Source organism: Monodelphis domestica, chromosome 8, assembly GCF_027887165.1.
Source record: "Monodelphis domestica isolate mMonDom1 chromosome 8, mMonDom1.pri, whole genome shotgun sequence".
Lineage (NCBI taxonomy): Eukaryota > Metazoa > Chordata > Mammalia > Didelphimorphia > Didelphidae > Monodelphis > Monodelphis domestica.
The window spans coordinates 45483377-45496233 of NC_077234.1; the positions used below are offsets into that span (position 1 = coordinate 45483377).

At 36.6% G+C, this 12857-nt stretch overlaps 1 protein-coding gene across 7 annotated transcripts in view; it reads right to left on the bottom strand.

Moving 5' to 3' along the window:
• Positions 1-12857, bottom strand: part of DCUN1D1 (defective in cullin neddylation 1 domain containing 1) — a 48508-nt gene that overhangs the window by 13064 nt on the left and 22587 nt on the right. For 6 of the 7 annotated variants that reach the window (XM_056807487.1, XM_007501999.2, XM_056807486.1 and 3 more), the window contains 3 exons: positions 10709-10925; positions 8766-8934; positions 6996-7126 (listed from right to left, as the gene is read on the bottom strand). In XM_056807487.1, coding sequence (XP_056663465.1) covers positions 6996-7126; positions 8766-8934; positions 10709-10925 — 517 coding nt within the window. Of the gene's footprint in view, positions 1-1898; positions 2011-6995; positions 7127-8765; positions 8935-10708; positions 10926-12857 lie in introns of those variants that run through there. The other variant, XM_056807489.1, reaches the window with a different exon arrangement.

The window sequence follows — 12857 nt, forward strand, 5'->3', positions numbered from 1 at the left end:
ATTTATTTAAAAGAATAAAATAAAATGGATAATGGAGTTGTATTACATAAGACAGGGCAGGGTAAAAGGGAAAGACAGTGTTGCATATATAAGGATAAACTGAAAAAAAAAAGACAAGTGATTTTTTTTCCAATGGAATATATTATGTACCAAACCTAGACAGAAGGAATTAGCCAAAAAGTTCACAAAAATGATGCAGAGGCCTGATTCTGTAGCAATGGAGGACCATGTAGACATCTTTCTAGATGTGTCTGTTAAAAACAGAGCTGCTGATATATTAGAGATGGGCCTAGATAATGAATGTCATTCTTTAAAGGTTAAGAAAGCAGCACAAGGCACTGCTCTTCTGAATCAAACTCTGAACACCAAGTAAGAAACTAGTTGCTGAAGTAGAAATAATCAAAGCAAGTGTGCTAACATCTCTTATACCCCAAGCAAGTGTGCTAACATCCCTTGTATTCCATCAAGCATTCATGACTGAGGAGAGGGGAGCTGAGCACACTGAAGGGGATTGTCTGGCCTTGAAGACATCAGCCTTGGAAAATCTAAAAAGGCAAACAATATCGAGGGTTCTACTAGTCTGCAGAGAAGGTTGGCCAGAAGGCCTCACTGCTGAAGATAAGTTCCCAAGATAAGAGTAGAAGCAGCCCAATGAGGGTGGAATGGTCAAGCAACTTGAGGAAAACAATACAGAGCTAAAGAGTTTCACCTTGGTATGGGTTTTTTAAACCATAACGGTCTTTTTCTAGAACAGAAAATCTTACACTGAGCTCTACAAAAGGTAGTAGAAAATCCCAAGGAATATCTTCTTATAAAAGTTCCGAAAGCAAAAGTAAACAGTTAAAAAAAGTTTGGTTTCAAATCCAGGAGGACTACATTATACTGGTCCCATTTATAGATGACACAAGGAAAGCAAAATAGACTGGGTTCTAAAACATTATTTTCATCATCACTAATAGTGCAAATCCTCAGATTGGGACTCACACCTTAGTCCTCAATGAGCTTTGGCAAAAGGAACAAGAATTTAATGAAATGAGCATAGGATGAGGAGCTGCCCAGACTAAGCTTGAGCCCACTGAAGAAACCCAGGGTGGAGGTGATAGAATATGAAAGCATCCAGGGTTCATTTTACTAGATATTTCTGGGAGGAGAGAATTACTCCAAAAATAGAAATTAAAATAAATCAGATATTCCCCTCAAAAAGTAACCCCCAAAAATAAATAAATCCACAACCCACATGCATATTTATAAAATATTCATGAGAAAATTAAATATGTGTCAAAAGGTCCCTAATTATATGAAAAAAGAACACCATGAGAAAACTTTTAACTATTCTCTGCCATAGACAACATCTTTACAGTCAACTGTGAGCTCCTGGAGAGCAGGGACTGTCTTTGCCCATCTTTTATGTTTAGCATTTATGACAATGCCTGGGCAAAGAAGTAGGCACTAAATCACTGAATCTTATAAAAAACTAACAGATGCAAAAAAAAAAAACTAGGTATTTACAAAAATAAAGACATAAGAGTTAAAAGGTATCCTTAACAGCTTTTTGTCAATAATATTGTCACTCATGCATGTGTTAATATGTGAACGGTTTGGTTACTGAAAGGGAAAGAAAAAGAACATTTGTGTAAGTAAGACAGATAAAATCAACTTGTGAAAGGCATCTGTCCAAGACTGGTCTTGGGACCAGATACAGCACTGCCCCTCTGATGAACATGGTAAAAGGGCCTGTTTGAAGGCAGGGCAAAAACTGAGGCAAAAATAGCTCAAGTCATATGCATATGATGGTTTTTAAGAGTTGTAAAGGTTATAATTGACAAAACTAAATCAAATAACTGAAAACTGGTGGGGGAGGAGGTGGCAATAATATAATATGGCTATTGGGTTCATACCTGACAGAAAGGTGGATTTCTTGAGTTTTACCTCCTAAGGTAAATATGAGTCACTGACCACCAGGAAGCTTGAATCTGAGGCATTGGAAGAGATAAAAGAAGCCAGAAGAAGCTACAGGAAGAGAGAGGCAGAAGAAAGAGAATAAGCTGAGCTCAAGACAAATTACAAGAAGCTGGAACAGCAGACATGGAGGAGACAGTGGACTCTCCAGCTGCTTGAGATTCATGAAGAAAGCTGTGTCCAGCTGCTGGGAAGGTACAGTACTGCTACTGAAAGCCCAAGATGATACTCTTTTCAGAAGGGCCTGGTAAGCTCTCTATGATTCAAGAGAGAGAAACAGAGGCAAAGACCTAAAGGAGAACAGCTAGGAGCACTGAAGCAGCTTTTTGGATACAGATTTTTCCCAAAAGGAACCAAGGACTTCAAGGCCTATAGCCCAAAGCTGGGTTTCCCCACTCCTGTAATCACCTGTTAAGATTTCTCTTAGTATGTGCCCACTCTTCCCCATAGCTACTTCATGGACTGGTGAAAGAATGTGATATAGATAATGGGATAGAGCATGATCATTTGATTATTTCTATTTTTGCCTTCTAGAAGTAACTAACATTATTACTTTGCCTTATTAAGTAAATGTTTTATGTTTAAAAGTTAATAGTGACTAATTTGGTAAATATGAGACTTATGGGGATTTAAGAGCAGCAACTACAAACATATCCATCCAAAAAAAAGAAACCCTCCCTTATACACACATGCATGCATACAGCCCCAGTCCCAGGGATACCCCTCTAGTATCCTAAAAGCAGAGAAGGTGAGTAGTAGCTATAGTAGCTTTGGTCATAACCAGCCACTCATGTGGAAAAAGAATCTAGATCTGCCCATGTAAATAAAGAGTGGGGATGAGTGAACCAGCCCAGAGAAAAAGGGTATGCAGGTTCTTAGGTCTAGAATATCAACTTTACAAGCATAAAAACAGCTGGACAATAGTTCCTATGAAAATAACCCTGGAGTTTTAGGTATGCTATAAACCCAAGAGTTCAACAATGTGACAATAGGGGAAAAAAAAGCTTTAAAAAGATCATCTAATTCTCTACCTGGCTGCAGGAAGAGGCTAGTGTTCAGAACAAGAGAGTTCCACTGTGTACTGCTCTAGTCGGATCCTATATAGGATACTTTAGTTTGGGCTGTCAAACTTTAGAAAGGATCTTCATCAACTAAAGTTTCAGAAGAGGACAATCAGAATTGGAAGACTTGAAAGCATCATCAATTTGCAAGTATTTGTTAAGCATCTATTCCATACCAGACCTTGTGTTAAGAATCTTGGATAAAAATAAAACAAATAAAATAATCCTTGCTCAAAAAGAGCTTCCAACTCTTAGTGGCACAGTGGGTAGGACCACTGGATTTGGAGTCAGGAAGACCTGAATTCAAATTCTATATCAGATATTAACAAGTTGTGTGACCCTGGGGGAGTCATTTAACTTCTCTCAGCCTCAGTTTCCTTATTTACAAAATAAGGATAACAACAACCCCTACTTCCTAGGGTTGTTGTGAGGATCAAACGTGCTGCATTTTGCAAGCCTTAAAGAACTCAAAAGATGCAGTTACTCTAGCAAGAGAACTGGCAATGGAGTAGATGTCTACCTAGTGGGAATGGCTTATGATCAATGAATGTAATGGAATAGAACAGTGCTGTAAAAATGATGGGTGTGATAAATACAGAGAAGCATGGAAAACACTCCATGAAATGATGCAAAGACAACAATACACAAAGACTACAACACTGACCAAGCTGAAAGGATGTCTCCAACCTAGCCCTTGTAGAGGTAGGAGGTTTAACACATTGCACATGATTTCTGATTTTTTCAGTGTATCAATCAGTTATACTGATTTTATTTATATATATATATATATGTATATATATATATATTATATACATATATATGTGTATACACACACACACACACACACACACACACACACACACACACATAGATATAGATATACACACACACACTTCTTGTTAATGGCTTTGGGATACCTGGGATAACTAGGATGATGTAAGAAAGAAAACATTAATAAACATTTTAAGAAAGGAAAAGTTCCAACTATTTTAACAGGGGAAATAAGTCCATCCACAGGCAGAATAAACATAAAAGAATAAATACAAGAAAGTAAAAGACAGAATAGTTTTGAGGTATGGAGTCAGGAAAGGCTTCATGTAGAAAATGTTGCTTACACTGTGACTGGAAGGCCTGGAGGGGTTGTGTGAGGCAGAGTTGAGTAGGGAATGCCTTCCAGATATGGAGGAGAGCCTGTGGAGAAGCAGAAATGGAAGAAGAAACACTGTGTGTAAGGAACAGAAAAAGGCCGGTGTCACAGAGGGCAGGAGGAAGAGTGAGGCACAGAGAGGCTGGAAAGAGAAGTTCAGCCAGGCTACATAAGGCTCTGAAAGCTAGAGAGAAGATCTGAAGGTAACCAGAAGCCATTGTAGTTATATATGCATATATATGCTTATAACATCTTTCAATGTTATGTTTGTCATACTCTTATGACTATTTTTAGTGTCAGAGGCTGGAAAGAGAAGTTCAGCCAGGCTACATAAGGCTCTGAAAGCTAGAGAGAAGATCTGAAGGCAACCAGAAGCCATTATAGTTATATATACATATATATGCTTATAACATCTTTCAATGTTATGTTTGTCATACTCTTATGACTATATTTAGTGTGCCCCAACTCATAATTTGGATAGGTATCATCTGCCATGTGAAAGGGCTAGGCATGAAGTCATAGGGAGCTGAACTAAAGTTAGAGATAAGCACTCTCAAAGAAAGAATTTGATTTATGATAAGTTTTTTTCCACAGCTAAAATGTGGTTACTCCTGACCTGAAGAAGACATAGTTTGTGCCACCTCATATATGAGATAATCTTATAGTCATAAAAAATACGCCTTATTTTGGCAAAAAAAAAAAAAGAATGACCTGACAATGTAGGTTTAAGGAAAAAGCACTAGTGTTTAAGGGAAACTGGAATGGAGAGACTTGAATAGGCATACCAATTAGGAGTCTGTGACAATAATCTAGGTAAGAGGCAATGAGGACAAGAATGAAGATGGTGGCTGTATAAATAAAGAGAAGGAGTCAGTGTTAAGAGATAAGAAGGCAGAAAGGACAAGATTTGGCAGCTGATTTGAATATGTGAAATGAGAAAGACTGATAAATAGAATATATATAATAAATGTAAAAATAAATGTAAAGTTATTAATCTATGAAAACAGAAGAATGACTGTGTCATTTGAGAAAAGATGAAGGAAACTGGGAAGTGTTTACACTATTGAGAACCAAGAAAGAAGGGGTAGCCCTTAAGAGTATATGAAGGTATCATTATCCAGGACAGATAAGATTTGTTCTGCTGGGACCCCCAGGGAAAATAAGGAACAAAAGATGAAGCTGCCAAGGGGAATAAGGAAAAATCTACCATTGGAACTACCCCAAAATGGAATAGGCTATCTTAGCAGTTTTTCCCCTTATTGTACATCTTCAAAGAATAGTTAACGACCAAGTTATTGCTACTGAAGAGAGGCCAATTCTTAGATCCTACACCTCTCAGTCAAGTGAGTGACTATGAAGATGTGACTTGCAGAGGCCAAAAAGTAGTCTTCCTGTTTTGTTTGTTTGTTTTTAAAACAATCCAGGGTATTCTGACCAAATGCATAATCATTCACAAATATTTTTTCTGTGGTGAGAAAGCAGGCCTCTGGATTAGTAAGTATTGTCATCTCAGTTGCCTCTATTTGAGTAATGATATTATCTTTTCTATTCTTTTGGAATCTTCCTCTTTCTAAACCCATCCCTGAGAACTTTAAAATTGTGTCACACCTTCAGCCCTGACAATCTTACAAGGAAATATGTGGTTAGGCCCAGTCACTTTTCCCACCTTCTTCATTTGTCACTGAAATTTCCTCACCTAGAACATTGAGTAGAACCCAAATGTGATATATCTACTACCATCATCAATGAGAATAGATTTTGAATACCAAAACAACAGATTTATTCCATCTCAAGCCCATTAGTTGTCTGCTATATTAAAATCATCCTTAAACATGTGCATGTCACTGTTCTCAAAAAACTTAAATGGACCATTACTCCTTATCTGAACTTTTAAAACTATCTGGTCTACATACCCTTTTATCTCACTCCTCCCCAACATGAACTGCTCTCCTCTAACCAGGCTTCCTCACCATTGCCAATTCAATGCTCTGTCCTGCTCCTGCTCTGTCCCTTAGTTATCCCCATTCTATCGACACTTCTAGATTCAACCCAAGTCTCGAGTACCAACATCAACATTTTCACAACTGTTCCAGCCTCCACTGATTATAAGACCATACAACTTAACTTAGCACTTTAATATCACCCACAGAATGGATACACTTAGAAGATTCATTATGGTTTCTTAGTTCAGCATCTAGACCAGAAGCTGCTTCAAAGATTACAGGATCAAAAATTTAGAAGTGAACTTCAGAGGGTGACCCAAGTCAGCCAAACCCCTCATTTTAAGGTTAGGACACAGAGGTCCAATGGAGTAAATGATGTTCCTAAAGTCATCAAGTGGTAAAAAGCAGAGGTAGGCCTGAAGCCCTCTGATTCCAAATCCAGTGCTCTCTCCAGAACCATCTTGCCTCTCACATTTTTGTACTCCCAGAATATCCACAAATAAAAAAAACATACATGACTGAGTACATAATGTACACACCTACTTAAATATTAAGTACGACACTTATTTCAGAGAAAACTGAAACATTCTATTGCCCAGGAAACTGGTAACTTCTGAGACAACACAACAGAACACTTTATAATGACATGCCCGTGATAACAGAGTTTTAGATGTTAAGTATATTCTAATGTATGCTCCTTATTTTGAGAGTAGGGATCCACATCTAGTATGTATAGTGATTCAAGTTATCCAGTGTCCACAAAGATGCTAGACAGATGGGTAAAGCACTCTCACAAAGATTTAATGACAATTTTCTAAACAGAAAGTATCAAAAGACATAATTTGTAGCAAAAGATGTTAACAAAAAAGAAGAAAAAATACACACCTAATCCTTTTTGTCCTGGATTCTTTGCAAAATTGAAAGTAAACTGGTAAAAATCCTTAAATCGTCCTGGCTCTTTCAATTCTTGTTCCATCTTGGGTATCTGGGCCTTTAGCTTTTCTATGCTGTCACATCTATATTTTAAAGTTAATTGAGAAATTACTTTTTTGCTATATTTAAGTAATTGCAACATTCACCATTACTATAGAAAACTTAAATAATTTTTAACAATTTCAAAAGTTAAAAATTCATCCCTTAGATGTAATGTTTAATAAAACTACACTCAAGCTTAAGTCATGCAATTTTTGAAATCTAAAAGAGCTTCCTAAAAAACCTAAAAAATTTAAATTAGTGAATTTTTAATAAACTGAAATGAAATAAAGTATTTCCCAGGAGAAATTCACTTTAATGACTAAATTAAGATGGCTTATAATTTGTATGACAAAGTATCCATTGAAGCATTTAACAGACAATTTCAGGACAGTAATGGTTTTTATTAGTAAAGAGATATTCCAAAAGTTCAAAAAATATTTCTCATATTAAAAATTGAAGAATAGTTGTCAATATGCATTTCTGGAAGAAGTTTCTTAGCTAGAATTCCATACACCAATGAAATCACAGGTTTAGACTAAAAAATAAGTAAAAATTCCCTTCATAATTTTATTCTTATTTAAGTGACTAAACATTTTAGCCAGCTCCTCATCCCCTCTGAAACTGCAAGATTAATGAAATAAAAAGTGACTCTATCATTTACAAAGCATTTTACTTTTAAGTTCAAAGCATATTATTATATTGATATATTCCTAATTCATAACTAAGAAAATGAAGATATAGTCTCTTAACATATTAAATAATATATTCGCCCACAATTATTTTAACCCATCTTCTATGTCAACTGTTAAGATGCTGACATTTTATTTTGAAATTTGATTTGGAAGCTCATTAAGTTTTATTTTTACTTCAGGTTTAGGTAGGAAAGAAATCTGGAAATTCTAATGAATTGACCTCAGCAAAAGCAGCAACAGCACTACTATAGAAATAATTTCAGGAAAGTTGCCAAGAAGCAGAAGGATCACCTCTATTCACCATCCAGAATAAATCAAGAACAAACCTGATAAATTATTGAGTTCTGAGATTAAGTTGTACAACCAGTTCTATCCATGGTTTGTACTACTCTACTTATCCAAAGCTACATAGCAGTCACTGAGCTTTAGCTCATGAATCTATAGTACTTAAGCAAGAGAAGTTTTATTCTATTTGCAAAATGCAATGATTCCTAACATTTCAAAGCTCTAACAAAGTTCATGGACAATTAAAGCTGGAAGAGACATTTAGAGATAACTTAGGGAAATCCTTTTTTTTTTTAATAAATTAAAACATCAAGACCTAGAGGCTGACGTCATCTCTCTTTAGTAAATGAAAAAAATTGCAAATTTGCTCACATATCATTAATCTATGAAAAATTACAAAGATTATTCATTTTAATTTTATGATATATGAGGAAAGAAGGAAAAATAGCTTGGTAAAAAAACACTTTACAAATTGTTATATATCAGTGCCAAGACTGAAACTTGAAATGAAGACTCTTCTAAACTACACAAACAAGAACCTAAAAAATGGGTCCTTAAAAAGACAATTTCTATCCCTATTAAAAAGATAAACTTTAAAATTCAGATTATAGTCAAATGCTTAAATTAACAGTTTCTGCAGATCAAAACGACTTTAAAATTTTAAGATCACATACTCAGTTTCTCCTACCTGCTGTATACTCACCCTAATTCTGTCATGCCATCCATGAACTCCTGCTTTGAGAATTCACACTGTGTTGCTGCTCTGAACTTCCAAGCAATGATTAGTACACTAATACTGGCTGGGTCAAGTGCCAGGTCATCACAAAATTGCTGTATACCATCTATACCAATTTTATTTTCATCTTGAGGATCTTAGGAAAATAAGAATAAATTGATATGGCAAAAGAAAAATGACCAAGGTCTAAGATTTTATTACATGACTATCTCCATGCTTCTTAAATCAAAGCCTTGATAAGAAACAACAGTGCTTTTAAGATTCCAATTTAAAATGTGCTGTCACAATAGAACATTTAGTCCAATAAAACATTTTCTTTACCACATTTTAATATCAGAACATAGAAGTGCCCCCCCCACCCTCACCCCATGGAAACAACAAAGTTTTGCTTGTATTTGACACATTATTCCATACTCACACACACTCAGAAAATCAATCACCTTTAAACAGGAATGTGACCTCTGAAAGAAGTATTAAGAGTCATGTTTTGTTTAGTCATTCTCTAACTGATCATTACAATAGGATGAAATATTTCTCTTATGAATAACTTGACCACAGCAGACCATTAAGAAATCACCAACTGTGCCATTCGACTGGCACTAATCTGTCCACTTTAAAGAGAATCGACTTGCCTGGCAGCCTCCAACGTTTTCTTATGTCATTTTTCAAAAAATCTATTTGTCAGTTGAATCAAAGGAAAAGGAAAGAAGACTCCCCTACTATTCTTTTTTTTTTTAACCCTTACCTTCTGTCTTGGAATCAATATTATGTATTGGCTCCAAGGCAGAAGAGTGGTAAGGGCTAGGCAATAGGGGTCAAGTGACTTGCCCACGGTCACACAGCTGGGAAGTGTCTGAGGCCAGATTTGAACCTAGGACCTCCCATCTCTAGGCCTGACTCTCAATCCATTGAGCTACCCAGCTGCCCCCTCCCCTACTATTCTTTTTTTTTTTTTAATTAAAACCCTTACCTTCTGTCTTGGAGTCAATACTGTGTATTGGCTCCAAGGCAGAAGAGTGGCAAGGGCTAGGCAATGGGGGTCAAGTGACTTGCCCAGGGTCACACAGCTGGGACGTGGCTGAGGCCAGATTTGAACCTAGGACCTCCCGTCTCTAGGTCTGGTTCTCAATCCACTGAGCTACCCAGCTGCCCCCTCCCCTACTATTCTTAAACTAGGAAATGGAGAGTTAAAATATTTCTTCCAGCATAAAAAATGAACTCATTAATTCCACCAACTTTCCTAAGATAGGGAATTCAAAGGTACAACAAGAATCCTAATGAAAACCTCTACTGACACCCAAATTTAAGCCAACTAGCAGTCTCCAAGATTGCTGGGAAAAGTTATAGTCAGCGTTGCTTTAAAATTGTTTTGAATATATTATATAAACTGACCTCAACATTTCCTCAAAACTCTCCCAGAAAAGAGACAGAAGTTATACCTCAAAAAGAAAAATATTTTAAAACAAAATTTAGACAAATGGGGGGGTGGGGGGGTGGCGCACTGTCCCATATTATTCAGTAAAGCACAGTCCCAGGATGATAAATATGATGGTCCTTTAGAGGTCAGCTTGGCCAATATCTTCATTTTACAGATCAAGAAGCTGAGGCTCAAAGAGGTAAAAGAGACTTACTTATGACTCCTCAACCAGCCAAATGGAAGAGCCAAGACTTAAAGTCCTGGTCATTCCAGGGCCACAGACTCCCAAGTCCAGTTCTCTTTGCACTACTCACCACATTGCTAAAAGTGAGGACACCACAGGAGAGTGTTTTCTTGTGAATACAGCCTTGACAAATAGCTTGATCTGGTAAAGTTAGTTGACAACACATTCATTGAGATGTATATTATATACATATTAGTCACATAAACTAGGAACTACAAAAACTATAAGAAACTATAAGAAATTACTTACCTTTGTATCTATTGTATAGCTGTTCTAACTTCTTTCTGTCTAGTGATCCTTTAACACTTTCTCGTATATAAAGTTCAGGATTTTGAAAAAAATTGTCTGTTGCAACATCTAACTTCCAGTCATTTTGAGACAGACAACTCACAGCTGTTTTTTCACTAGATTGTGTGAAGATCATAAACTGACGAACTTTATCCTTCTGCGATGATTTCAACTTGTTCTATTGGAACAAGAAAAAAAGTGGAAATGATGTATAAAACAAGACTGAATATTTCCATTGTAGCCTACTAATCTCGATTGCCACATTTGTTCCCAAAAAACTATGACATTTTAATGAGATATACTTTCAATCAAATAGTATTCATTAGAAGTTTTCTTAAATCTGAAATAAACAGGGATCACTTTTGGGAAAGAAAAACAAAGCATACAAGGAGTCTACCAAATTAGCTTAATATGCCCTTTTTTAATCTCATACTTTTCACTCATCTAGGAGGAACTATAGAATTTGTTCAAATATCCAAGAGATGCCAACCAGATTCTCTTCTCTCTCAGGTTGGGTACCATTTTCCCTTGGCCTCCAATCACTAGCCCTAATCCAAATTTCTTAACAGTTCTTCAACAGAAGCATTATGATCTGACCCAGACAATTTTTCATCTCTCCTGGCCCAAAGAGAAAAGGGAGTAGAGAACAAAGTTGTAAGTTTTGTCTACCATAATGAGCTTCCTTGCAAACAGCACCTTAAGTTTCATCCTCAATCTTCTCTCCTCATCAGTTGGTACATTACTAGTCTCTTTCTATCCTATGATCAGGATTCAGTATGAGAACTGTCAAATGACAAAAAGTCCCCTGCATAAATGAGGTTTAACAGGTGAACCAAATGAGCTATGATTTGAGTTGGGGAATACAGAATTGTAAAGCTAGAAAGAACTGAGCAATTGTCTAGTCCAATCCATTCATTTATAGTAGAGTAAAAAGGAGGCCTAGAAAAGTTCAAGGATTCGTTTACCTAAAGATCTCTGGTGACAAAGAACTCACTATGTCCCAAGGCAGTTCAATTCAATTGGGGCAGCTCTTAACTGATAGCATATTTTTTCCTTACTTTAAATCTCAATTTGCCTCACAACAATTCCAACCAATTGTCTTTAGTCCTGCCCTCTAGAACTAAACAGAATAAATTTAATACCTCTTCCACAGGAGGGACAATTTAAAGGATGAAGCAAAGACAAAATTATGTGGATTTCACTTCCCACTGTGGTGGGGGGCAAGGGCCTAAAGAAACATGCAGGTGGGTCTTCAAGACTACAGGGAGATACCCCTGAGACCCTGAGACACAAGGCCTACTGATTAGAGGTAAGGGTAGAAATGAAGAGGTAGAAGAGTAGAGAAAAAGGAAGAGAATAAAAAAATAAAGTTCTCTTTATTAGGAACCTCCTACTAGGGCAGAATATAGAGCTGGGGGTCAGTATGCAGGAAACATTGACTGAATTCTCCCAAAGAATAGCCAAGAAGTAGTTCTAGGGCAGTGAAAAATACACTAGCCTGGAAGTATGGATCCTAGTTGAGGCTCTGCCTAATAATGTGACCATGAACAGGATCTCCAAGGCCTAGGTAAACTCCATGATCTCTAAGGCTCCTTCTAACTCAAACTTTATGTCTAGGATACTTTCAAGTAATTGAAGACTGCTCCCTGCCCCAACTTCCCCTTTCTCTTTTCCACACTAACACATTTAGTTACTCCCTTCCATTGATCTCAAGACCTTACTAAATTCACCAACCATATCAGCCTGCTCTTGATATTCTCTAGGATTATCAATATCCTTCCTAAAACTGCTTCCTAGAAGAGAACAATGCTACTCCAAAGGTATTCTAAAAAGGGCATAGTACAGCTGAACTGTTCCAATATTCTAATCCTGGAAATATTTTTTGGACTAGGTCTGTGATTTTATGAGTGTAGGGTATACCCTTCTGCTAATATAAGAAGCAAAAATTTAATCTTACAGGTCCTAAAAGTTAAGCTATTCCTTTTATATAGTTGATATATGTTAAGAGAGGCCCTGAACACAGGTCTTCCTGACTCCAAAATTAACCTTCTATATACCATACTGCTTTGCAGTCTAAATCATATTAATTTTTTGGCTATCATATCACACT